Source organism: Crotalus tigris, unplaced genomic scaffold (assembly GCF_016545835.1).
Source record: "Crotalus tigris isolate CLP2741 ecotype Arizona unplaced genomic scaffold, ASM1654583v1 scf7180000020719.984301794:720406, whole genome shotgun sequence".
Taxonomy (NCBI): Eukaryota; Metazoa; Chordata; class Lepidosauria; order Squamata; family Viperidae; genus Crotalus; species Crotalus tigris.
In genome coordinates this window covers 681,388-707,613 of record NW_024098147.1, presented here as the reverse complement: position 1 = coordinate 707,613, position 26,226 = coordinate 681,388, and the positions used below count along the sequence as shown (strand labels likewise).

The 26,226-nt window shown below is 45.0% G+C and overlaps 1 protein-coding gene across 1 annotated transcript; it reads left to right on the top strand.

The window, feature by feature from the left end:
* The first annotated feature begins 296 nt into the window (after positions 1 to 296).
* On the top strand, positions 297 to 26,012 carry LOC120319391 (BPI fold-containing family B member 6-like). Its single transcript, XM_039368211.1, has 16 exons — positions 297 to 444; positions 1,120 to 1,303; positions 3,009 to 3,096; positions 4,902 to 5,006; positions 8,431 to 8,577; positions 10,328 to 10,391; positions 12,037 to 12,097; positions 14,859 to 14,950; positions 17,304 to 17,477; positions 18,144 to 18,188; positions 19,780 to 19,935; positions 20,894 to 20,967; positions 21,228 to 21,258; positions 22,786 to 22,846; positions 24,036 to 24,121; positions 25,521 to 26,012. The coding sequence occupies exons 2-16, from the start codon at positions 1,177 to 1,179 to the stop codon at positions 25,614 to 25,616; spliced, it is 1,407 nt and encodes a 468-aa protein (XP_039224145.1). The 5' UTR covers positions 297 to 444; positions 1,120 to 1,176; the 3' UTR covers positions 25,617 to 26,012.
* The last annotated feature ends 214 nt before the right edge of the window (positions 26,013 to 26,226 follow it).

The following is a 26,226-nucleotide window of genomic DNA, read 5'->3' as shown; positions in this document are numbered from 1 at the left end:
CAATGGTGCTGTTGTTGTTGTTGTTGTTGTTATTATTATTATTATTATTACTTCAACTCCCAGAATTCACCAGCCAACCTTGGCACCTTCCCCAAGGTGCCAAAACTGGGAAACATTGGTGTAGCATGTTGAGTAGACCAGCTGTCCTTCTTTTCTCTCTCATTCTGGGTGGACAGCCAACCTGCTCCAGCAGATCACCTGGTTCAGCAGATCACCTGGAAGAGTCACATGAACCTGGCACTGAAGAACGTCTCTCAATTTCAAGATGTCTGTGAAAAATGTTTATCTTGGAAGTTCCCCTGATGAGTTTGGATCACATCTCCATGGTTATCAACGCTCTGAATCGCTTCTTTCATCCACGGGGAAGTATATAACTGGCAACCCAAGAGAAGATTAGTGGGCAAAGATTTGAGCACATTGAGGAAGCTCCATCCATCCAGACATGTAAGTGAACTGTGTGAAGGTCCAAAGGTACCCCAGATGGGGGAAGGAGTCCCTTCTGAGAAAGTTGATGGACACGTAAGATTGGGGTTGAGTCTCCCGTCCAGATTTTCCTGCATCTTTAGCTCTAGAGTCTGGGGTGCAACTCTGAAATCTTCCAGCAGGCTTAGAAGGAGCCACCCCTGTCTTCTTCTGCAGAGTTGCAAATTGAAGTTCTCGCGGTTTGAAAAAGGTCTCTGTCCAACCATTTTTCTCCAGTTATTTTTCCTACGTTGACTGGACAGTCATCAGACCCTTCTGGGCTCTGTCCCTTGAGTTGAGGTGCTCATCAAGTCTTTGACTCTGTCCTTCTTCTAGAAGATGGGATGGTCAATATCGGCAGAAGATCAGAAGATCAGAAACCGAGTCGGGGGCCCTTTCCAAGAGTTGTATAAGGGGGGGGACCCATGTTCTCCATGGCTACGGCACCCCAATGTCAGCCATTTTCAGACTTTGAAGTTCTGCCATCGTGGGAAATGATTAGAATAGAATTGCTTCCCTCTCAAAAAGTGAGAAATGATGTGATTATTGATTGGAGAAGACCTCTAGTTTGAAGCTAAATCGTTGCCCTTTCCCTCTTCCCACCAGCTTTGATCCCCCGAATCTAAATATTGGTGTTCTTATTCCACTTTTATACAGCCAAAGATTTGTTTCTGACTTTCTGCCAGCCTGTTGCTTAGAAGGAGCTCAGCCACCATGGATCTAGCCCTCAAGAGGCCCTGGGTCAGCTTGCTGGTCTTCTTCTGTGTCGGGATGGTCCATACTGACACAGGAGAGATGTACGGACCTCAGCTGAAAATTGATCCCAAAACAATGACACGCAGTAAGTAAAATGGCCTCCTTTTTGAGCAGAAGGTCGGTGTAAAGTTGTGTCGACTGGCTTATTCATTCAGAGATGGATCTGCCTTGAAAGTAGCCCGTGTGGAGCAAACATCAGGAGTGGACCACAGGAAACGTGTTGTGATATTTTGTTTGATGTCAGCAACGGCTTTATGGTCACATTTGTCATTAAATGTTGGATAAAATTGGCCAAATTTTGATCCCACAAAAGTTGTAGGTGGACACAGACTTTGGATACATTTTGTACGTTAGCTCATTTGGGGTGCCTTAATTTTTTAAAAAAATGACCTATGGTAAACTATTTTGTCCAGTTAAAGGTTACACAAAAGGCAAACAAAAGCAGTTTAGTTGTACATAGATGCACACAGAGGAACTTTCTTTCTTTCTTTCCTTCCTTCCTTCCTTCCTTCCTTCCTTCCTTCCTTCCTTCCTTCCTTCCTTCCTTCCTTCCTTCTTCTCATTTGCTTTTCTTTTCATTCCCTTCTCATTCCCTTCTTCTCATTCCCTTCTCTTCTCATTTCCTTCCTTTCTTCCTTTCCCTTTTTTGTTCCTTCCTTCCTTCCTTCTTCTCATTCCCTTCTCTTCTCATTTCCTTCCTTCCTTTCCCTTTTTTGTTCCTTCCTTCCTTCCTTCCTTCCTTCCTTCCTTCCTTCCTTCCTTCCTTCCTTCCTTCCTTCCTTCCTTCTTCTCATTCCCTTCTCTTCTCATTTTCTCTTCTCATTCCCTTCTCTTCTCCATTTCCTTTCATTCCCTTCTCTTCTCATTTCCTTCCTTCCTTTCCCTTTTTTGTTCCTTCCTTCCTTCCTTCCTTCCTTCCTTCCTTCCTTCCTTCCTTCCTTCCTTCCTTCCTTCCTTCCTTCTTCTCATTCCCTTCTCTTCTCATTCCCTTCTCTTCTCATTTCCTTCCTTCCTTTCCCTTTTTTGTTCCTTCCTTCCTTCCTTCCTTCTTCTCATTCCCTTCTCTTCTCATTCCCTTCTCTTCTCATTTCCTTCCTTCCTTCCTTTCCCTTTTTTGTTCCTTCCTTCCTTCCTTCCTTCTTCTCATTCCCTTCTCTTCTCATTCCCTTCTCTTCTCATTCCCTTCCTTCCTTCCTTTCCCTTTTTCCTTCCTTCCTTCCTTCCTTCCTTCCTTCCTTCCTTCCTTCCTTCCTTCCTTCCTTCCTTCCTTCCTTCCTTCCTTCCTTCCTTCTAATAGTTTTATTACACCATACATTTATTTACACCTCCGTGTAAATTTTTTTAATTCTCTTTCCCCCTAGCAGAAGACAGCAATAGCAATAGCATTTCGACATATACCGCTTCATAACGCTTTACAGCCCTCTCTGAGCGGTTTACAGAGTCAGCCTGTTGCCCCCAACAAACTGGCTTCTCATTTTGCCGACCTCAAAAGGACAGAAGGCTGAGTCAACCTTGAACCGGTCAGGATCGAACTACTGGCAGTTGGGCAGAGTCAGCCCACAATGCTGCATTCTGACCACTGCACCACCAGGGCTGTAAATAGGAGAGTCTCTTTGCTTTCAGCGGTGGTGGGGCTGGTGGGGCTGGGTGGGGAAGGGCTCCAGGAGCTGTGAGGGGAGATGGGGGTGCCCTCCCTCTAGTGCTGGGGTGGGCCTCCTCCTCCTCCTCCTCCTGGTACAAAGTCTCACGACTTGCGTTGGCCGTCGCTTCTTTGTGGCTCTGTGTTCTAGTCATCCAGATGGCCATGACAGACAAGAAGATTTTGGATGGGATGGCGACCATGGCAACCAAGAATAAGGCACTCAAAGGCCTCAAAGGGTGAGTCCATTCATTTCCTCCGTGGTAGTCAAGGAGGAGCCAGATGTTTGACCCCAGCAGGCTTCCTGGGGTGTGAAAATTCCCCCCCCCAATTTTCCAGCCAATAGTTGAAGACCCAACAGATCTGGAGGTAGGGCAAGACCTTGGTTCCTACTCAGAATGCCAAAGTCTACAGCAGCGGAATGAACAACAACAACAACAACAATAATAACAATAATAATAATAATAATAAAGTTGGAAGGGACCTTGGAGGTCATCTAGTCCAACCCCCTGCTCAGGCAGGAAATCCTATACCAGGGGTAGGCAACCTTGCCTCTTTTATGACTGGTGGACTTCAACTCCCAGAATTCCTGAGCCAGCATGGGGGAACTATGGCCCCCTCATGACTCTTTGACTTCAATTCCCAGAATTCCTGAGCCAGCATGGGGGAACTATGGCCCCTTCATGGCCTGTGGACTAACTCCCAGAATTCCTGGGCCATCATGGCTCAGCTTGGAAACCTCTCCCTGTCCCCTCAGCATGGCAGGCTCAGGAATTCTGGGAGTTGAAGTCCACGAGTCATAAAAGAGCCAAGGTTGCCTACTCCTGCCCAAATGCCTGAATTTTGACCATGTGACCATGAGGAAAAAAATATTTAAACCAGGGCTCTTCAAACTTGGCCCTTTTATGACTTGTGGACTTCAATTCTCAGAATTCCAGAGCCAGCATGGCTCAGCTTGGAAACTTCTCCCTTTCCCCTCAGCATGGCTGGCTCAGGAATTCTGGGAGTTGAAGTCCACAAGTCATAAAAGAGCCGAGCTTGCCTACCCCTGCCCTAGACCATTTCAGACAAATGGCTGCCCAGTCTCTTCTTAAAAACTTCCAGTGTTGGAGCATTCACAGCTTCTGGAGGCAGGTTGTTCCACTGGTTAATTGTCCTCACTGTCAGGAAGTTTCTCCTTAATTCCAGGTTGCTTCTCTCCTTGGTTAGTTTCCATCCATTGCTTCTTGTCCTGCCTTCAGGTGCTTCGGAGAATAGCTTGACTCCCTCTTCTTTGGGGCAGCCCTTGGGAAGGTTTAATCTTGGATTTAATCCTGTCTGGACAGCTATTTGTCAGGATCTTATGAGGTCTCCTGCCTCGGACAGAGGGTGGGAGTAGAAGATCTCCGAGGTCCTTTCCATCTCTGATAGTCTGTATTCTACACACTATAGATGACAGTCCATCCACAAAGGAATTGGATTAGTGACCGCCTCAAAGGACCCTGAGGACCAGGACAAACTCAGGATCTTATTTCCCTGAGCATCTTTTGATTAGAAAGTTAGCCATAGGAGTAGCATTAAAACACAGCTCAGAGAACCCAAAGACAGATTTCATTGGGTTGAGGATCTTCTGGAGAACTTGTACAAAACTCAGAGTACTTAGGACTAGTCCCTGGACACAAGTCCTGTGTACAAGTACCGTACACAAGTCTATCATCTTCCCTGCGGATTTGCACACAACTCTTAGTGCTAGTACTTGTAGACCGTAAGCATGCAGGCCAATGCAGTTGTGGTGGATATCTGTAGCTCCGGTGTAGGATGAGGGTGAAGGATCATTCTCTGAAATTGTGGGTTGTTCTCTGAACGTTTCCTTACTAGGCTGGGTAACAAGTTCAACTCTGCTGAAGGCCTTGCCCAGTCTTGTAACAAAACCAACCCACAAGCTGGAAGAACGAACCTTCACCCTCAACTTCTCAGCATCTCACCAGGTCCTCACCCGGTTCTCCCCATCCTCAGATAATGCTTTCCTCTGCTATTCTTCATGCTATTATTCTTTAATTCCTAGGATGAAACTTAAAGATTTCAGACCCCCTGAAATTTGCACAAAGTTAATTCCACCCAAGCAAATGCAGACATCCGTGATTATTACCCTCACAGTTGCTGGGAAAAGGTGAGTGAGAAGCTGCTTTTGTTCATGGTCAAGGGACTGGAAGGTGGAGGTGGCCCACAATGTTTTGGGGACTTATTCAACTATATGGAGGGAAGTGTGTAGTGGGGTGCCCCAGGGCTCTGTTCTGGGCCCAGGGCTCTTCAACATCTTCATCAACGATTTGGATGAAGGGATAGATGGGGAACTCATCAAATTTGCAGACGACACCAAGCTGGCAGGAATAGCCAACACTCCAGAAGACAGGCTTCAGATACAGACGGATCTGGACAGACTTGAACACTGGGCACTAACTAACAAAATGAAATTCAATGGTGAAAAAAGCAAGGTTCTACATTTAGGCAAGAAAAACCAAATGCACAAGTACAGCATAGGTGGCACCATGCTCAATAGTATTAACTGTGAGAGGGACCTCGGAGTCCTAGTAGACAATCACTTAAATATGAGCCAGCAGTGTGCTGCAGCTGCCAAAAATGCCAACACAGTGCTAGGCTGCATTAACAGAGGGATAGAATCAAGATCACGTGAAGTATTAATACCACTCTTCAATGCCTTGGTAAGGCCACACTTGGAATACTGCATCCAGTTTTGGTCCCCACGATGTAAAAAAGATGTTGAGACTCTAGAAAGAGTACAGAGAAGAGCAACAAAGATGATTAGGGGACTGGAGGCTAAAACATATAAAGAACGGTTGCTAGAATTGGGTATGTCTAGTTTAATGAAGAGAAGGACAAGGGGGAACATGATAGCAGTATTCCAATATCTCAGGGGCTGCCATAAAGAAGAGGGAATTAAGCTATTTTCCAGAGCACCTGAAGGCAGGACAAGAAGCAACGGGTGGAAACTAATCAAGGAGAGAAGCAACCTAGAACTAAGGAGAAACTTCCTGACAGTGAGAACAATTAATCAGTGGAACAGCCTGCCTCCAGAAGCAGAAAATGCTCCAACACTGGAAGTTTTTAAGAAGAGACTGGACAGCCATTTTTCCGAAATGGTGTAGGGTTTCCTGCCTGAGCAGGGGGTTGGACTAGATGACCTCCAAGGTCCCTTCCAACTTTACTACTATTACTAACCGACTGAATGGAGAATCCTGTCTAGAACATAAGGAGATATACTGTTTAGAACAGAAAAGAAAAGAACAGAATAGAATAGAAATATAGAATAGAATGGAATGGAATGGAACAGAATAGAATAGACAGATTGTAGAATAGAACAGAACAGAACAGAAAATATGGAATGGAATAGAATGGAATGGAATGGATTAGAATAGAATAGAATAGAATAGAATAGAATAGAATAGAATAGAATGGAACGGAACAGAATAGAACAGATTGTAGAATACAACAGAACAGAACAGAAAATATGGAATGGAATAGAATAGAATAGAATGGAATGGAATGGAGCAGAATGGAATGGAACGGAATGGAATGGAACAGAATAGAATAGACAGATTGTAGAACAGAACAGAACAGAACAGAACAGAAAATATGGAATGGAATGGAATGGAATGGAATAGAATAGAATAGAATAGAAAATATGGAATAATCAGATACATTGAAGTGAAATTTCATTGCATTCAGCTCTCAAAGGGTCCCCACCTCCACTATACTCTACATAAATATGACATAAATAAATAAATAAATAAATAAATAAATACAGACTTATGCATATACCCACATATATTATATGACACAGAGAAACAAAACAGTCTAGTTCAGGTTACGTATACATGTGCATGGCAAGAAAAACGAATCTTGCAAGTTTACCAGATGGATGGCTTAGGGCAGGGGTCCCCATTCTCTGGGCCATGGACTGCAGCTTGTTGGGAACCGGTCCACACAAGCAGCGGGTGACTGAGTAAAGCTTTATCTGCACATGCGTGGGGTCTTGATTGCACGTGAAACCATCCCCCCCCCACCCTGGCCCATGGAAAAATTGTCTTCCACAAAACCAGTCCCTGGTGCCAGAAAGCTTGGGGACCGCTGGCATAGGGAACAAAGCTGTTACAGAATCAGGTAGTCCTGCTATAAATACTTCTAAACCTCCTCCCAGAAGGGAGCAATAGAAACAAACTGTGAAGTGGGGATGTGTGGGAGTCTCTAATAATGCTCTGAGTTCTAAGCACATATAAGCAGCATCCTGAGTCACAGGAAGTGAGCTGCCTATGATGTTCTTGGCTGTCCTCACCACCCTCCATATTGTCGTGGAAAAACCCAATGGAAAAGACAAGAGACAGCAACACAAAACAATCTTTCTTACTTTAAGATTCAGAGGTTTATTTTGCTAATGATTTGGAACATAGCAAGCATAATAACACAATATCACTTACGTTAACAACCCATTGCAATGAGGACCATGTGGCATAGCAGATTCCAAAAGGACTGCTGTAGGCCAATGGCCCTAAGCTACACTTAAACTAACATTTTTATACCTTTCTTCTCACGACCACCCACAGATAGTCATCATCTTGCAAAATCAGTTCCTTGTTCTTTTGTGCTGATCAGCAGTTTCCACATACACCCATGTACATCTGAAACCTCTATCCATCTGCTACTTTCAGTCCCCGATGTTGCAAATATACACAAAACTACCTACTTTGCAATTTCATATTGCACAAAACTCGGCAAATTGCAAAAAATACGTCTGTGTTGTGAAACAATATAGAGTTCAAGTTAAAGCTTATAATAATAATAATAATAATAATAATAATAATAATAATAATAATAATAATAATAATGATGATGATGATGATGATGATGATGATGATGATGGAAGGGACCTTGGAGATCATCTAGTCCAACCCCCCTGCTCAGGCAGGAAACCCTATACCATTTCGGACAAATGGCTGTCCAGTCTCTTCTTAAAAACTTCCAGTGTTGGAGCATTTATTGCTTCTAGAGGCAGGTTGTTCCACTGGTTAATTGTTCTCACCGTCAGGAAGTTTCTCCTTAGTTCCAGATTGCTTCTCTCCTTGATTAGTTTCTATCCATTGCTTCTTGTCCTGCCTTCAGGCGCTTTGGAGAATATCTTGACTCCCTCTTCTTTGGGGCAGCCCCTGAGACACTGGAAGGCTGCTATCATGTCCCCCCTGGTCCTTCTCTTCCTTAAACTAGACATACCCAATTCCAGCAACCGTTCCTTATATGTTTTAGCCTCCAGTCCCCTAATCATCTTTGTTGCTCTTCTCTGTACTCTTCCTAGAGTCTCAACATCTTTTTTACATCGTGGTGACCAAAACTGGATGCCGTATTCCAAGTGTGGCCTTACCAAGGCCTTGTAAAGTGGTATTAATACTTCACGTGACCTTGAGTACGATGATGCCGGTTCTTTCTGAAATCAAAGGGTCAATGTGAAAACCTGGGCATTGGACCTCTTGTGTATTGGACCTGGGACCTCTGTTAGACTGACTCTTTTGTGTTTTGTGCAGCTTTATCGGCGGAAAAATGGAGATCACTCTGAAATCCAAAATGGACATCGTGATTAAGGTGACCAAACACCCCACCAAGCACATCGGGATGGAGAAAACCAGCTGTGAAGTGCGTCTTTTGGCCTACAAAACCAACCTTCCCAGCAAGTGAGGTCACAAGATGTGTCAGGAAGGGGAAGGACCAATTTGAGTTTTTTTGGGCGGGGGCAGTTAGTTTGTGGGAGACGGCCGAGGGTTCAGAGGTCTCCCAGTTAGAAACAAAAGAGCTCAAAGGATATGGAGAGAGGATGGGCGAGATGTAGCTCGGGAACCGTCGCCAAAGTGAAGAACTAGGGTGGCAGGGACCTCTGGGGAGCCTGAGGGACAAGGGTCTCCACCCTTTGGTTCTCCACAAGGTGGTCTGGTTCTCCTCATCTTGATTCCCCGTTCTTGAAAATCTGATTCTTCCATTAGTGTCCAATGTCCACGTAGATCCAAAAGCAGGACTTTCATGATAGGCAGAATAGCTCTAAGGGAGGGAGTGGGATTCTCCTCCTCCTCCTCCTCCTCCTCCTCCTCCTCCTCTTCTTTCTTTCTTTCTTTCTTTCTTTCTTTCTTTCTTTCTTTCTTTCTTTCTTTCTTTCTTTCTTTCTTTCTTTCTTTCTTTCTTTCTGACAGGCCTGGACTTTAGACAGCAGTCTGCACAGCATTTGGGTGAGGGGCTACAAAGAGCTGGACTTGGAGATGGCCCACCCCTTGATTTCATTCCAACAGAAGCCAACTTTTGCCTGACCTGTTGAATTCTAAGGGGTTCCACCTCCTGCGTTAATCTGAGGATGGAGCAAGAGCTCCCTAACAAATTTCATCTCCCCCAAGGTTGCAACGCAGTTTTGAACTGCATGGGCGCCTCAGTACAAATATTTAAAAATGCACCTTTTGTTGTGAATACGTATTGAAATAGGGGATGTGTAAGAGAGGCACCCTCACAGGCACAGGGAAGAAAAACAGTTCTTGTCCCCGGATGTTTGTGTGAAGATCCTTTGTTTTCCAAGGACTAGACACAACACAGGGCAAGACGATAACTGCACAAAATGCTCAATTGTAGCCCACACTTTCCCTAACAATAGCCTCTTGCCCCGGTTCACTCCATCCTCCCAGAGTTCGTAAGTTGATGTAGCTACTTCAATGAGATTTTGATGGTTGCTCCTGATAAGAAAGAAAAGTCTTGACAACTTAAGTAGGCAGGTTGGTCAGTAAATAAGGTTTTTTCAAAAGGCATCTGGACTGTCTTGTTTTTCTTTGAAGACGTTTCGCTTCTCATCCCAGAAGCTTCTTCAGTTCTGTCCAGATGGTGGAGAATAGAAGGACTTATACTCCTTGCAGACAGCTAGTCATTTGCCTTCTTTTAGAGAGTCGTTGAGGCCACCTGGAGGCTTGTCTATGTCCTCAGGGTCACCTGAGTGGTGCAAATACAGATAAGGTTCCAAGTGGCCTCAACGACTCTCTGAAAGAAGGCAACTGACCAGCTGTCTGCCAGGAGTATAAATCCTCCCATTCCCCATCCCCCAGTCAGAGCTGAAGAAGCTTCTTGGATGAGAAGGGAAATGTCTTCAAAGAAAAATGAGAAAGTCCAATTGCCTCCATATCTCCATCCTTCCTCATCCCTCCATCTCTCCATCTTTCCACCCCTCCATCCCATCCTTCTTCCCTCCATTCTTTTATCCATCCCTTTATCCAACCATCCATCCATAAATACATCCATCCATCCATCCATCCATCATGAATGCTCAATGGCCTTTGAGACAAATGAGACAAAACTAAAGCAGAGATTCTTGACCTTAAAAAAAATGGAAAGCACTGCAGATTGATAGCCCCCATATGAATTACTTTGCTGATCTCTGCTTCTCTTCTCTTTCAGCATGATTCCAAAAGTAGTGAATAAATTTTTGAATACTACACTTGGGAAACTCTTGCCTGGCATGGTAAGTTTTGGGGCTTTGAGATTATGGAGTCATGAAGGATGGGGTTGGGGGTCAAGGTATTTGAAGGACCGTTTTCCTCCCCTGGACTCTACCTGCCCCATTAGGTTGGCCAGCAGAGGCAACTCCAGGTTCTATCCAGTAAATATTGTTAAGATTGCGTGAAGTGTTAGTACCACTTTACAAGGCCTTGGTGAGGCCACACTTGGAATACGGCATCCAGTTTCGGTCACCACGATGTAAAAAAGATGTGGAGACTCTAGAAAGAGTACAAAAGCCAGGTACATATTGTCATATCTGGTGGGTATGTCCTAGTGCGAAGAAATTTTGGTTTAAGATTCACACCTGGTTGGAAAAGATGACCAAAATACAGGTAGAATTCAAACCAGAATTGTTTTTGTTAGGAATATTAGGAGAGAAATATGGGAAAGAGAATGACTATTGAATATGACATATACTGACAGCAGCGAGAATAGCATTTGCCCAATATTGGAAAAATGAAAATATACCATCTGATCAAATTATAATTAGGAAAATTTTAGAATGTGCAGAAATGGACAGACTAACTTTAGAAATTAAAAAGGACACAGTTTACTTCAGGGCTAGTCAACCTTGGCTCTTTTATGACTCGTGGACTTCAATTCCCAGAATTCCTTAGCTGGCTCAGGAATTCTGGGAGTTGAAGTCCACGAGTCATAAAAGAGCCAAGGTTGACTACCCCTGGTTTACTTTAAAACATGGAAAAATCTTTACCAATGGTTAGCAAAACAAACTAGCAAGAAATGATTATGATACTTAATAAGATGAATGATATGTATTGATTAATCAATATTTTTTATGATTACTGTTTTTCTTATGTACTATAGTCACTTACTATTATACCAATTACTGTTAACTGAACATATGTAGTCAGATAATAGTTCGCTTGTTAAAGCTTGGAAATGTTAGTGGGGGCAACTCCACTGTTGTACCCACCCTATCCCAATCCCAACCCTGAACCCTACCCTGAACCCCAATACCTATAGTGACCCCACCCCCCAACCTTTTAAAACTCAATAAAATATCGTATAACATAGAAAGAGTACAGAGAAGAGCAAAAAAGATGATTAGGGGACTAGAGGCTAAAACATAGAAGGAACGGTTGCGAGAATTGGGTATGTCTAGTTTAACGAAGAGAAGGACAAGGGGGGACAGGATAGCAGCCTTCCAGTATCTCAGGGACTGCCCCAAACAAGAGGGAGTCAAGCTATCCTCCGAAGCGCCTGAAGGCAGGACAAGAAGCAACGGATGGAAACTAATCCAGGAGAGAAGCGACCTGGAACTAAGGAGGAATTTTCTGACAGAACGATTAACCAGTGGAACAACCTGCCTCCAGAAGCTGTGGGTGCTCCAACACTGGAGGCTTTTAAGAAGAGATTGGACAACGATTTGTCTGAAATGGTGTAGGGTCTCCTGGTTGGGCAGGGGGGTCAGACTAGAAGACCGCCAAGATCCCTTCCAAGTCTGCTATTCTGCATTCTGCTCTAAATAAAATGAATCAATCTGCCTCAGAGGATGCCTCCAGTCCCCATCTCCCGGGGGTCCAGCTGCAACCACATCTGCTGCTCTTTTCCAACCATCTCTCCTTTCTCCCTCCCTTGCCTTCCAGATGTGCCCAGCAGCAGACAACGTGATCGGGTTTATGGAGACAAAATTAGAACACATGTTTGGTGAGTGTTTGCGAATTTAAGGGAGTTTAGCTGGCGTCGAGCTGTTCTTTCTCATCGTGACAGCCCAGGGGGCCCCATCGTCTAACCTCTAACCTCCATTCGTTGAGAAAGGTAGAACATATTAGGGATCAAGCGTATTGTAATAGTGCAAAACCAGAACTGAGAATCGCGCACCGAAATCCATGAATTCTATTCTTCCCTCCCTTAACGGTCTCCCGTTGCCCCTTCCCAGTGTAACCAATTGGGTTCGGGAAAGATGCTTTCCTAACGGGTCTGTCCAAGCCCTGTTTGGGGTGCGTCCCCCTGCTTTTTCCAGCTGGGTGACCTTGAGGCAGCATCTTGAGGAGATACAGCTTTTACTTTCGCTTCCCCAAGCAGCCGATTGTTTCTTTTTGGAATTTAAGGGAGTTTAGCTGGGGTTTAGCTGTTCTTTCTCATCGTGACAGCCCAGGGGGCCCCACCTTCTCGGACCTGAAGGTAGAACATGAGAAAGGGACAGGTGGCCCAAGCTGGGGGCTACAGCCTGATGCCTTGACCTTCTGGAGGGCTACAAGAGACAGTTTGCGGATACGCCAGCACCCCAAAGTCTGAAGTTTCAGTTTTTCCTACCTCCTTGGGGAGGAGAGGATCTGAAGACCCGCTCCCCCAAGTCAGTTCTTCAGTTGACCTTTGCTCTTTGCAATTGGGGTGGGGGTCCCAAAGGGGCTTTTTTCAGGAGGCAACTGGACTGTCTTGTTTTTTCTTTGAACACGTTTCGCTTCTCATCCCAGAAGCTTCTTTAGGTTCTGAGTGGATGGTGGGGAAGGGAAGGATTTATACTCCTTGTAGAGTATAAGGTTCTCCCCAGATTTAAGTAAAGATTCCTTGGATGATCAAATCAAGCTGCTCAGAATATCAAGAATCAGGGAATAACAGAATGGGAAGGGACCTTGGAGGTCTTCTAGTCCAACCCCCTGCTCAAGCAGGAAACCCTAGACCATTTCAGACCACCTTCCTCCCTTCCTTCCTTCCTTCCTTCCTTCCTTCCTTCCTTCCTTCCTTCCTTCCTTCCTTCCTTCCTCCCTCTCTTTCTTTTTCTCTTTCTCTGTTTCTCTCTCTCCTATCATTCTTTCCCTCCCATCTTCCTCCTCCTCCTCCTCCTCCTTTTCCCCTTTCATCCTTCTCCCAAAGTTGCTTTTTTCAGGGGGCAATTGGACTGTCTTGTTTTTCTTTGAAGACATTTCACTTCTCATCCCAGAAGCTTCTTCGGCTCTGACTGGATGGTGGGGAACAGGGAAGGGACCCAGGGCAGAAGACATTCTGCAGCCAAGAAGGCTCCACACCCATTTGCACCCCTCAGGTGACCCTGAGGACACAGGTGAACCGCCAGGTGGCCTCAAGGACTCTCCAAAAGAAGGCAACTGACCAGCTGTCTGCAAGGAGTATAAATCCTTCCCTTCCCCACCATCCAGTCAGAACCCGAAGAAGCTCCTGGGATGAGAAGCAAAACGTCTTCAAAGAAAAAAACAAGACAGTCCAGTTGACGCTTGAAAAAGTCCCTTTGGGACAACCAGGAACTGGAGGATGGAGAATTCTCCATGGACAATTGGTGGGGGTCAGGTTGTCCCACTTGGGATGTCCTCTAAGGTGAAATAAGAGTGTTGGATCCAGTCAACTTTTAGGAAGGTCGGATAAACGATCAAGAACTAAAATCCCAAGCAGCTTCTTCCTACCCTTTAGCGATCTTGGTTTAATTGACTTGGTGGCCGGAGATGTTCTTACATAGAATTCAAGCAAGTTCACTTGCTTGAAATGTTTTCTTGAATGAAAATCAGAGAATCAGTCATAAGATTCCATCAAGAACATCTCTGGTTCTTCTTCAACAACCCAAAGGGGACCCATATCTCAGAATGTTGTAGCTGGAGTCCCTCTAATTTCTCCATGTTTCTCCACTGGACATCCTGGTCACTTGGCCATTGGGGCTGATCTTGGTTTGTTATGGTTTGCAGACCATGATTTATTCCTGGTGTGGACAACTTGCAGCTCCCCAAGATCACATTGCTGCAACAAGTGTCTTCTATGAATCACCTCACTTATATCTAGAGTAGAATAGAGCTGGAAGGGACCTTGGAGGTCTTCTAGTCCAGCCCCCTGCTCAAGCAGGAGAACCTATACCATTTCAGACAGGTGAATGTCCAGTCTCTTCTTAAAAATCTCCAGTGATGGAGCCTCCATGACTTCTGGAGGCAGGTTGTTCCACTGGTTAATTGTCCTCATTGTCAGGAAGTTTCTCCTTGATTCCAGGTTGCTTCTCTCTTTGGTCAGTTTCCAACCATGGTTTCTCGTCCTGCCCTCTGGTGCTTTGGAGAACAATGTGACCCCCCTCTTCTTCTTTGGGGCAGCCCCTCAGATACTGGAATGCTGCTATCATGTCTCCCCTGTTTCTTCTTTTCTTTAGACTGGCTAAACCCAAGTCCCGCAGCCGTTCTTTGTATTTTTTAGTCTCCAGGCCTTGGATCATCTTAGTTGCTCTTCTCTGATTTTTTTTTTCCAAACTCTCAAAATCTTTTTTGTGATACGGTGACCAAAACCGGCTGCCATATTCCAGGTGTGGTCTTACTAGGGCTTTTATAAAGCGGTACTAATACCACGCATGATCTTGATTCTATGCCTCTGTTCATGCAACCCAGGATTGTGTTAGCTTTTTTTGGCTGCTGCTGCACACGGCTGGGTTTGACAAACCCTGTTTGAATGTGGATGCGATTCCTGTCTATTTTCACAGAAAAGAAATCTTTTGGTGAGAACCGCACAATGTGGTACGAAGTGGTTGAAGATCCAGAAGTCTTCCCAGATTACAAGTTAATTCAGCTTAAGGTAAGAATGGTTGGCTACATCATTCAACATGCCTCCACATTTTCAGCGGTCAGCATTGATTTGGGGCTGAGGTCTCCATGGGAACACAAGGACATTCTCTTCCTGATTATTTCAGCCAACTCTGTGTCAGTGGGATTCTCCTACCAGCTGAGATTTTCCACAAGGGGATGCCCAGAGTGGCTTACATCAACTTGCCATGGGGACAGACATTGTGTTCCATAAATTTGACTCTTCTCCTGTAAACGTCCCAAAGCTGCCTTTTCAAGAGACAACTGGAATGTCTTTGCTTTTCCTTGAAGATGTTTCTGTCATGGTTCTGACAGATGAAACTCTTCAAAAGAACTTCGAGGCATTGTTTACCTTAAAGAATCTTTTATCCGAGTAGCATAATATTGGCACTGCATAATCGAAGCCAGAAACCGAATTCCCCTCCCCTGGGCACATAGTATCAAAGCACAATTCCCTCCTCCAATTAACAGGCATAACTCACACTTCGCTTCCTCAGGGTCTTGCAGAAGAACAGGGTAGAACAACGACTCATGACCTTTTACCGGTCTACTATAGAAAATGTCCTCTCACCCTGTATTGTGGTTTGGTATGCTGGCTTGACAGCCACGGATAAGAAGGTATTACAGAGGGTGGTGAGCACAGCACAAAACATTGTGGTCTGTCCCCTGACACCACTGGATGACATCGCCAGGGCCCGTTGCCTTGGAAGAGTGAGGAAAATTCTCAGGGACAACTCACACCCTGTTGGTACCTCTTTACTCTCCTACCGTCGGGTAGGAGATATAGAAACATAGCCAGCCGTACCAACAGGTTAAAGAACAGTTTCTATCCATGGGCTGGAACTTTATGTGTGATAGACTCGTGAGACCGGCACGTTGTGCAATTAGCTCACATGGTGTAATAAGTTGGTGGGTTATTGGCACTGTGAGTTGTGGTGGTGGGAGCATGGAGAGAGGCTCAGTCAATCTCATTGTACACATGTTGTACTTTGATAATAAAGGTTCATTCATTCCACATTCCCCAATTAGCTTGAAGCACGGGCTTCCTCTCCAGCTCTCCAGCCCGCCAATTCCTTATCAGCTCTGGTTACAATAACCTTGATTCTCACCCTAGGTTTAGTGTTGTTATGTCTAGTTACTCTCATGCACACACCCCCCTTCCAGCATCATTTAACTCTAAAAGCAGAAGGGAAAAAGATGGCTCCATTTCCATCTGTTGTCAATGCAAAAACATCTGATGTTAGCAGCGTTGACAGTTTCACTTCTCACCCAAGAAACGTCTTCAGTTCAGTTCAGTTCTTAGAACAGAAGAAGCTTCTTGGAGGAGAAGTGAAACCTCTTCAAGGAAAAAGGAATCTCTTCAAGGAACTCCAGTTGCCTCTTGAAGAAGCACCTTTGGAACAGCCATGACCTGGATGACTCCATTGAAATTTAGTCATGCACTTGGGGATGGACACCCTTCAAAGAAAACGTTGCGGACCGCAGGAACCATTTGTGCTCCACTTGGAGATGCAGACAACACATACTTGTCCCCATCATCCTGCGCCCATCTCCAACAGGGAAGGGACCCAGGGCAGAAAACAGCCTGCAGCCAAGAAGGCTCCACACCCATTTGCACCACTCAAGAGACCCTGAGGACACAGCCTCCAGGTGGCCTCAAGGACTCTCTAAAAGAAGGCAAATGACCAGCTGTCTGCAAGGAGTATAAATCCTTCAATTCCCCACCATCCAGTCAGAACCCGAAGAAGCTTCTGGGATGAGAAGCAAAAGGTCTTCAAAGAAAAAAACAAGACAGTCCAGTTGACTCTTGAAAAAGTCCCTTTGGGACAACCAGGACCTGGAGGATGGAGAATTCTCCATAGTCACTTTCTAGAGTCTTCTACATCTTAATCTGAAGGACTTCCACAGGGAACTTCCATAAGCCAAGAATTGTGGCTTATGTGCCGGTGACCTAGATGCACAGCCTTTTTGCTTCATCCTGCAATTCTTGTACTCTTAGTGACCTTAGAAGCCAACACCAGGGTTCGTGGCCTGTTGTTTCACAACACGGATTATACATAGATGAGGAATGTAAAACCTTGCTTTTTTCACCGTTGAATTTCATTTTGTTAGATAGTGCCCAGTGTTCAGTTTTCAAAGGAAAACAAGAAAGTCCAGTTGCCTCCTTTGGGACAACTAGGACCTGGATGGCGGAGAATCTTCATAGAAATTTAGCTTTGCAATTTGGGATGAACATCTCCTGTAAAGCTGTCCTGCTTGTTGGCCTCACCACTATCCTGTGCTGGGGCACGACGTTTCAGTTGCTTTTGAAATGGTGACGTTGGTATTTCTGCTTCCTTTTCTAGGCTAAATTCCAATCTAGTAATGGAGAAATCATAGAGGCCACACCTGATCCGGTCCCTGAAGGCCTGCCCCCAAAAGAGGAAGGAAAGAACGCGGTCTATCTACCTGTGGCGATCATCAACGTGGCGGTGACATTGATGGATGGCTTGTTCAACTCCGTTATTACCGAAATTGAGGTGACTAAAGCAGTGGTTCTCAACCTTTTTAATGCTGCGACCCCCAACCGGTCATAAGTCGAGGACTACTCAACCGGTCGTAAGTCAAGGACTACTCAACTGGTGCAGCACCGTTTGCAGAATGGGACTTTTGGCGGGCTCAGCAGGGCAGAGACAGCCTGGACAATTCCTATTGGCTTTTGAAAGCCAATAGAATTAGACTCTATTCAAGAGAGTCTATTCTATTGGCTTTCAAAAGTCAATAGAATAAAAGGGAGTAGCACAGCTAAGGAAAAGGGGGAAAAAAATGGCGGACTGCGTTGTTTGTCAACCCTCGTGAAATGGTCGTTCGACCCCAAATGGGGTCCCGACCCACAGGTGGAGAACCACTGGACTAAAGAATCGATTCCTTGATTCTGGATGAAAAAGCTGCTTTGGATTCCTTGAAACGCTTCCTAGATCTCTATAGTTCCTTCGTAAGGGCGCCTCCTTCGTGAATCTAGATTCCAAACCAAGGAATTGGTGTGTCGTTGATATGAATTCAGCCAGCTCACTTTCTTCCATATTGATTTCTATGGGAAATTAGTTTGACCAACTTTGGGGTAAAAGGTCATTGTTTGCTACCTTTGGTTAGGCTCTTTCGTTTTTGTTCCTAACCTGAATATTTCTCTCCCTTTTTTTGGTCAGGGTTCCACTCCTACTACTGACCAGCTAAAAGAAATATTGCCAGATGTAAGTTTTTTGTGTTTTTTTTGGGGGGGGGGGCTACCTTGCAAGAAATGATATGTTTTCAGAAGGATAAGACAGCATCAGCAATTTGTTTGGCTCTGCAGGATGATGGGGGTAAATAAATGAAGAAAAAAAGAGAGAGAATGATGGAGACATAGGAGATGGAGAGAAAGATAGATAGATGATAGATAAGACAGAAAGAGAGAGATGATAGATAGATGGTAGCTGATAGATATAATGATAGATAGATAGATAGATAGATATAGATAGATAGATAGATAGATATAGAAAGATAGATAGATAGATAGATAGATAGATAGATAGATAGATAGATAGATGTAGGTAGGTAGGTAGATAGATAGATAGATATAAATGAAATAGATAGATAGAGATAGATAGATATAGAAAGATAGATAGATAGATAGATAGATAGATAGATAGATAGATAGATATAGGTAGGTAGGTAGGTAGGTAGATAGATAGATAGATAGATAGATAGATAGATAGATAGATAGATAGATAGATAGATATAGATAGATAGATAGATATAGAAAGATAGATAGATAGATAGATAGATAGATAGATGGATAGATAGATAGATAGATAGATAGATAGATAGATAGATAGATAGATAGATAGATAGATGTAGGTAGGTAGGTAGGTAGGTAGGTAGGTAGGTAGGTAGGTAGATAGGTTGATAGATAGATAGATAGATAGATAGATAGATAGATAGATAGATAGATAGATAGATAGATAGATAGATGAGAAACGGGGGAGAGAGATATAGAGATAGAGCAATAAATAGATACTTGAGAGATGATAAATGATAAATCCTGTCTCATCTTGTATCAGGAATGTAGGAACTAGGAAAGAGGAAATTATTATTTTAATATTTCAAAAAATAATAAAACATATCTATAATATTTATCTATCTCTATCTATTATCTATCTATCTATCTATCTATCTATCTATCTATCTATCTATCTATCTATCTATCTATCTATCATCTTTCCTATCCAGATGATAGATAGATAGATAGATTCTAGATAGAAAAGAGAGAGTAAGAGACAGACACAGAGAGACAGAGACAGAGAGACACACACAGAGAGAGACAGAGAGAGAGAGACAGAGAGAGAGAGACAGAGAGAGAGAGACAGAGAGAGACAGAGAGACAGAGACAGAGAGAGACAGAGAGAGAGAGACAGAGAGAGACAGAGAGAGAGACAGAGAGAGAGAGACAGAGAGAGACAGAGAGACAGAGACAGAGAGACATACACAGAGAGAGACAGAGAGAGAGAGACAGAGAGAGACAGAGAGAGAGACAGAGAGAGAGAGACAGAGACAGAGACACAGAGAGACAGAGACAGGGACAGAGATAGGAAGGGAGGGAGGGAGGGAGATGGGATCTGTGAAGCCTAACCTCTAGTAGTCAGCCACATCCTTCTGGAGGCAGTCTACAGATGTGCTCCTTGCAGCTGCCAGGGATGGGGGTCACCTAACTTGGCAAAGGTGGACAAAACCATCAATTCAAAAACTTGTTTGCAGAAATCGGTCACAGCAGGCTGACATTAAGGATTTTTTCAATTTCTGCAGGCTGATCTACCTGCTGGAAAAGAAGTGAGAATTGAAATAGCTCAGAAAGTCAATGTCACATTTATTGTGTCACCTACCGAAAGCCACATGACAACCCATTCCAAAGCCTCGTTCTTGTCTGTTGAAGATGGCGCCGAGCTCCTCTCCATAGACATGGTACGTCATGATTCCGTACGAGTCCCTTCGTTGTGGTTCCGGCTAATGAAACATTCCAAAGAACTTCCAGGCATTTATTTTCCTAAAAGTCTTTTATTGTTAAAAAATGTCGGCACAGGCACAACGGAAGGATGCTAGGATCTAAGTTCTCTTCCTCTGAGCAGTTCAATTATCAGCATGTTCCCTCCCTAAATTAGCCGTCATATCTCACACTATCCAATTAGTGTGAAGGTCAAATGTTTTCTTCCTCTTTCTTTCCCGGGCTTTACCCCCAACGCCCCTTCTGTTCTTTATTAACCCCATATTTACCAGACAATTCTGCATATTGTCAAAAGCAAGAATATACAATATTTGCAGCGTTGACACCCTTTGCCAGAGGCCAGCAGCCTTAATCTGTTTAGGCATCCTCACCTTCCCAAAATAACCTATACGATGACACCCTTGTTAAGGTAGAGGGTGTCATGATGAATTCAACCCTACCTCTCCAAGGTCATTCCATCAATATTGCATCACTGGGGCCCTCACACACCTACGCAGATAATAAGGAAGGAAGGAAGGAAGGAAGGAAGGAAGGAAGGAAGGAAGGAAGGAAGGAAGAGAGGGAGAGAGGGAATGTGGGAGGGAGGGAAGAAGGGAGGGATGGGAAAATAAAAAGAAAGGCGGGTAGGAGGGAGGGAGGGAAGGAAGGAAGGCACAAGGTACTGGAACAACTTCGTGAATAGGCCAAAGCAGTTTCTTCATTGTCGCTCATCTACATTACAAGAATCTCACCAGACTGGCTGTGTTCCCTTGGGAACCACCAGATAAGGCTTTGCTAGCCTGGTCTAGGATGTTTTCTCCCATGGAGTGACTCCACGCTGGCACGTCCCTTAAATTCCCCCTCTCCTTGAGCTGGTGATTCCTCCACACTCCCGAGGGCCATCCTGGTCACCATCCTCTTTCCGTGTTTCAACTGTAGGTGCAGGAATGCAGCGCCAATTTTGGCATAAAAGAGGAACGGCTGTCAATCTCCCTGGAATCAGGATCATGCAGGTACTCAACCGAGGAGGGTGCCTCTTGCTCCAAAGACCCCCCAGCTGAAGGAGATGGCCTTGAGGAGGTCTCCTCAAAGGCCAATTTCAGCAACACCCTTGAGGTTGCCAAGGTCAAGTTCTTTTTGATCCTCCACTGCAGACTCCTCTGAAAGTAAATGTAAGGCTGCTGTATCAGCAGATGGATCAGATAAAGAGATAAAGGTGGACATGACGAAATTGCAAAATAGTTATGTTCTCACCTCTTCCTTCTCTTTACAGGACAACGGAGATTTCTTCCCCTGCTGGAGATGTAAGCCTGAAGATAATTTAGGATACTGGGGATCACACATTTAAGAGGGGCCTTATCCACCCCAGGGGGGGAGAATGTGTTACTTTGGGCTGAGACCGGGAGATGAATTAATAATCTGAAGAAGTGATGGATCTAATCTGAGTCGGTCACCAGGACCAAAAGTTTATTCTTCCGAGCTTTGGGGTCTGTGCTGGAACCCATCTCCAGAATGTGTGCGCTGGGCTGTTCTACGTGATGTATTTGTATTGTTCCTGGTTGTGTGTAGCTTTTTAGTTGTTAATTAGAGTGTTGATGGATGGCTATTAAGTCATTTTACTGTTGTTTCCTTGTGCCTCTGTGCCCTCGGCTCCTAAGTGGTGATAGGCTGGTGATAAACCAGGCTTCAATAATTTCTCTGGCTATTTTTGTCCTTGCTCAGCCAACAATCGTAATAGCATGTCGACACTGAATGCATGTCCTTGTTCACTCCAATGCGAGGCCAAAAAGTTTGGAAGAATAAATCTTTGATCTGGGTTGCCGACTCAGATTGGATCCTGCAACATTATTCTGAGCCAGGTGTATTTACCTGCATTCGTGAAGAGGTCATTTTGCCTCCCCCCCAAAAAATATTAGATGTTTGCAAAGAGTCTTATGGACGAGAACTGGTTCTTGCTTGGAGTGAAATAATATCCAGTTTATTCCATGTATATCAGCAGACTATTTATCCCTCTTTTATACTGTAATAGAAACCAGAGAGTCTTCGTAAATAAGAGTACAAGTTGCTTTTGAGTTAAAGTCCACTTTGGGTCCAACCTCACATGTTTATAATATTCTTGCTCCATCTGGGGCAATTTCCTTTTCTTGGGGACGTAGTCTTTACTTCCATTCTGGCCACCCAGCCATGGAATGTCCTGATGTTCTCCTGCTCCAATTTTGACTGCTTCCTTCTCGCTGTTTTTTTTTTATTAAAAAGTTTTTATTTTCCATTTATTCATACGAAATACAATTAAATTCCTAACCATTGGTACCACCTGCCCATTCCCCCCAGGCTGCGTCCACCCTCTCTAAACCTTCCCCACTTCCCTCCTCTTTCTCTCCTCCCCCCCTACTCTCTTCCCCTCCCCATCTCCTCCAACTGTCCTACTTCCCCCCTACTCCTTCCTCCCCTCTCATCCCTCTCACACACATGAACGCAGCATAGGGGAAATGCCCAAGTGTTTACCATGACTATATTATCATTACCCACCCACCCACCCTCGCTTCCCAGAGCAGAATACAGGGTTATTAATAAGAAAGTTAACAAGAATAAAAAAAAGAAAAGAAGAAAGAAAAAAGAAGAAAAAGAAAGAGAAGAAAAAAAAATCATACTTAACCTTTAACTCCCCTTAAATTAAGTCATATAAACAAATCTGTACAACAGTTACTATAACATTTACTCATAAAATAAATGAAACTTTATAGTCCCAATTTTTTTATGAATATAATCTATCCATCTTCTCCATACAATAATATATCTTTCTTGTGTATGATCTCTTCTCGCTGTTGTAGGTAGAACCAGCCAAGGATTTTATGAAAACTGTCATGGATGTCTGGATCCCACAAGCCAATAGTAAGTGTTTGAGGCCCTAAAACCGTGGTGGCGAACCTATGGCACGCGTGCCACAGGTGGCATGCAGAGCCCTCTCGGTGGGCACGTGGGTCGTCACTCCAGTCCTAGGCCTTCAGCTGGGTTTTATAAAACCTTTTCGCTTTAGGCCTCCGCCGCCGTGTGCAAAAAAAAAAGGCTCAATCAATCAGTCAATTTCAACTTCTCGTGGGGAAAAAAAAGATCTCGCAAAGTTGGAATTGATTGATTGAACTTTTTAGCCCCATCCAGTCTGCTGTTATCACCGCAACCACGCCCACCCAATGGGCCACTCCCACCCAATGGGCCACACCCACCCAACTGGCCACACCCACCCGGCACCCGATGATACATAAGTGGATTTTGGGTTATAGTTTGGGCACTTGGTCTCTAAAATGTTTGCCATCACTGCCCTAGAAAGAGTGCAGAGAAGAGGAACGAAGATGATTAGGGGTCTGGAGGCTAAAACATATGAAGAACGGTTGCTGGAATTGGGTATGTCTAGTTTAACAAAGAGAAGGACGAGGGGGGACAGGATAGCAGCCTTCCAGTATCTCAGGGGCTGTCCCAAAGAAGAGGGAGTCAAGCTATTCTCCAAAGCACCTGAAGGCAGGACAAGAAGCAATGGGTGGAAATTCATCAAGGAGAGAACTAGAACTAAGGAGAAACTTCCTGACAGGGAGAACAGTTAACCAGTGGAATGACCTGCCTCCAGAAGTGGTGAATGCTCCAACACTGGAGGTTTTTAAGAAGAGACTGGACAGCTATTTGTCCGAAATGGTATAGGGTTTCCTGCCTGAGCAGGGGGTTGGACTAGATGGCCTCCAAGGTCCCTTCCAACTCTGTTATTCTGCTTTTGGTGATCAAATTTTTGGAAAGTCCGGGGGGGGGGGAAGAACCATTTAGAAGTATCATTAGCTGCTGAAGAGGCACAGACAGGAGAAGGAAAGCTTCTTCAGTTCTAAAAGAACTGAGCTGAACGAAACTTAGAACTGAAGAAGCTTCTTGGGCGAGGGGCGAAATACTTTCAAGGAAAAGCAAAACCCAAGGAAGTCCAGTTGACTTTTTGGAAAAGCGCTTTTGGGACGAACACAACCTGGAGGGTCGAGAATCTCCGTCGACATCCCGGATGGGAAAGAAGAGGCGGAGTCAACTGCTGCCTCCTGTTTTGCAGACGTCTTGAGCAAGAATCAGATTCCTCTCCCAAGCCTGCTGGGGCTGATGTACCGCGAAGGTGAAGCCACCCTCAGTTTTGGAGAGGTGAGTTGGTGGAAGCTCAAGGGTTTGCGACGGGGTTGATTGTAGCTGGAGAACACGGGCTGCCCCGAGGGTCCAGGCGTCATGGCAGGGGTCTCAGAAGACAGTCATATAGTGCAACTGTATCTCAGCCCCTTTTTTACTGGGGGCATTTGGATAGTCCCCAAACTCCTGGGGGCAGAAAGGGCTGCACTGGGTGATGCTATTTAGTTGGGTCGTGAAACATCGGCAAGAAAACTTCCAAGCTCAGAGAGCATCCAGGACCCTGTTTTCCTCCTCCTCCTCCTCCTCCTCCTCCTCCTCCTCCTCCTCCTCCTCCTCCTCCTCCTCCTCCTCCTCCTCCTCCTCCTCCTCCTCCTCCTCTTGTCGTCTCTGCAAATCCCGCTCCCTTCTAGCACTGATGATGTCTCCTAGTTGGGTCATGAAACATCTGCAAGAAAACCCTCCAGCTAAGAGAGAACCAAGGACCCCACAGTCCTTCCTCTTTCTCTTCCTCCTCCTCCTCCTCCTCCTCCTCCTCCTCCTCCTCCTCCTCCTCCTCCTCCTCCTCCTCCTCCTCCTCCTCCTCTTCTCATCTCTGCAAATCCCCCTCCCTTCTAGCACTGATGATGTCTCCTAGTTGGGTCATGAAACGTCTGCAAGAAAACTACCAAGCTCAGAGAACACCCAGGACCCCACAGGTCTCCTCCTCCTCCTCCTCCTCCTCCTCCTCCTCCTCCTTCCTCCTCCTCCTCCTCCTCCTCCACCTCCTCCTCCTCCTCCCTTCTAGCACTGAGGATGTTACCTAGTTGGGTCATGAAATGTCTACAAGAAAAGAGTGAAGCTCAGAGAGCATCAAAGAACACACAACTCTCCTCCTCCTCCTCCTCCTCCTCCTCCTCCTCCCTTCTAGCACTGATGATGTTCCCTAGTTGGGTCATGAAATGTCTGCAAGAAAACCACCAAGCTCAGAGAGCACCAAGGATGCCACAGTCTTCCTCCTCCTCCTCCTCCTCCCTTCTAGCATTGATGATGTTCCCTAGTTGGGTCATGAAATGTCTACAAGAAAACTACCAAGCTCAGAGAGCACCAAGGACCCCACAGCTGCCCTCCTCCTCCTCTTTCTCCTCCTCCTCCTCCTCCTCTTCTCGTCTCTGCAAATCCCCCTCCCTTCTAGCACTGATGATGTCTCCTAGTTGCAAGAAAACAGCCAAGCTCAGAGAGCCCCAAGGACCCAGTTCAACCCTGGGCTGTACATAATCTCTTCCATCAGTACAAAAGTGTCGCTGCCTCCTTGGTCTGTCCGTTGTCCACCTGGTGGCCCCAATGTTGGACCTGCAAGGAGGACAGCCAGCTGATTATTAGAGTGCAAGAAAGGGTGTGCAAATAAGAAATAATTGCTGTGATTTTCCAATCTTCACAGAACGTGCTGGTCTTCCACGTGACGATTGAGACTTACGATGAAACCGAGATGGCAGAGCGAATAAGACGCTACCAAGAGAAGCCCAAGACCTCATAGAAAGGGGAAAGAGTAGAGGTCTTTCTGATCAACACATCCTCCCCTTGGCTCATTCAGCCGTTGAACCTCTGCCTTGGAACGAATTTGACAGAATTCACACGCCAATCGAGAAGATAAAGGCAGCCTTCTTTAATGTCTTTTAATTATTCACATTTTTGGGTAAACCAATTTGAGGTGTGGTTAATTGGGAAGAACAACACACATTTATACGATCCATTAATGCCTAAAAAAACCCCGATTCGGTGCTTCCAGGAACCTTTTTTTGCTGAGGTATCTCTTTCCTTCTTTGCCCGGGAAACTTCTACTCTGCTGTGTCTTACTCTCGGTAGTAGCAGATTACTAGGGACTTAAGGGGAACTCTGTCCATGTTTATCAAATAAAATATTCCAATTTCCACTTCTGCATTTCTTGAGTTTGCTTTGGACTTGCGTCTCTTGAGGTTTCAGCAGGACCGTGGTGGGGTTCTGGAGCGACTCCTGTCCACAGCGCCAGGATGTGGATGGACAAGAGATGCTGGCCTGAAAGTTGATCAAACTATCTTCAGAGCAGGTCTGTTGGATCAGCTCACACAGGTTAATGTCAGAAAGTAGCACCTTGAGAACCGGGCATG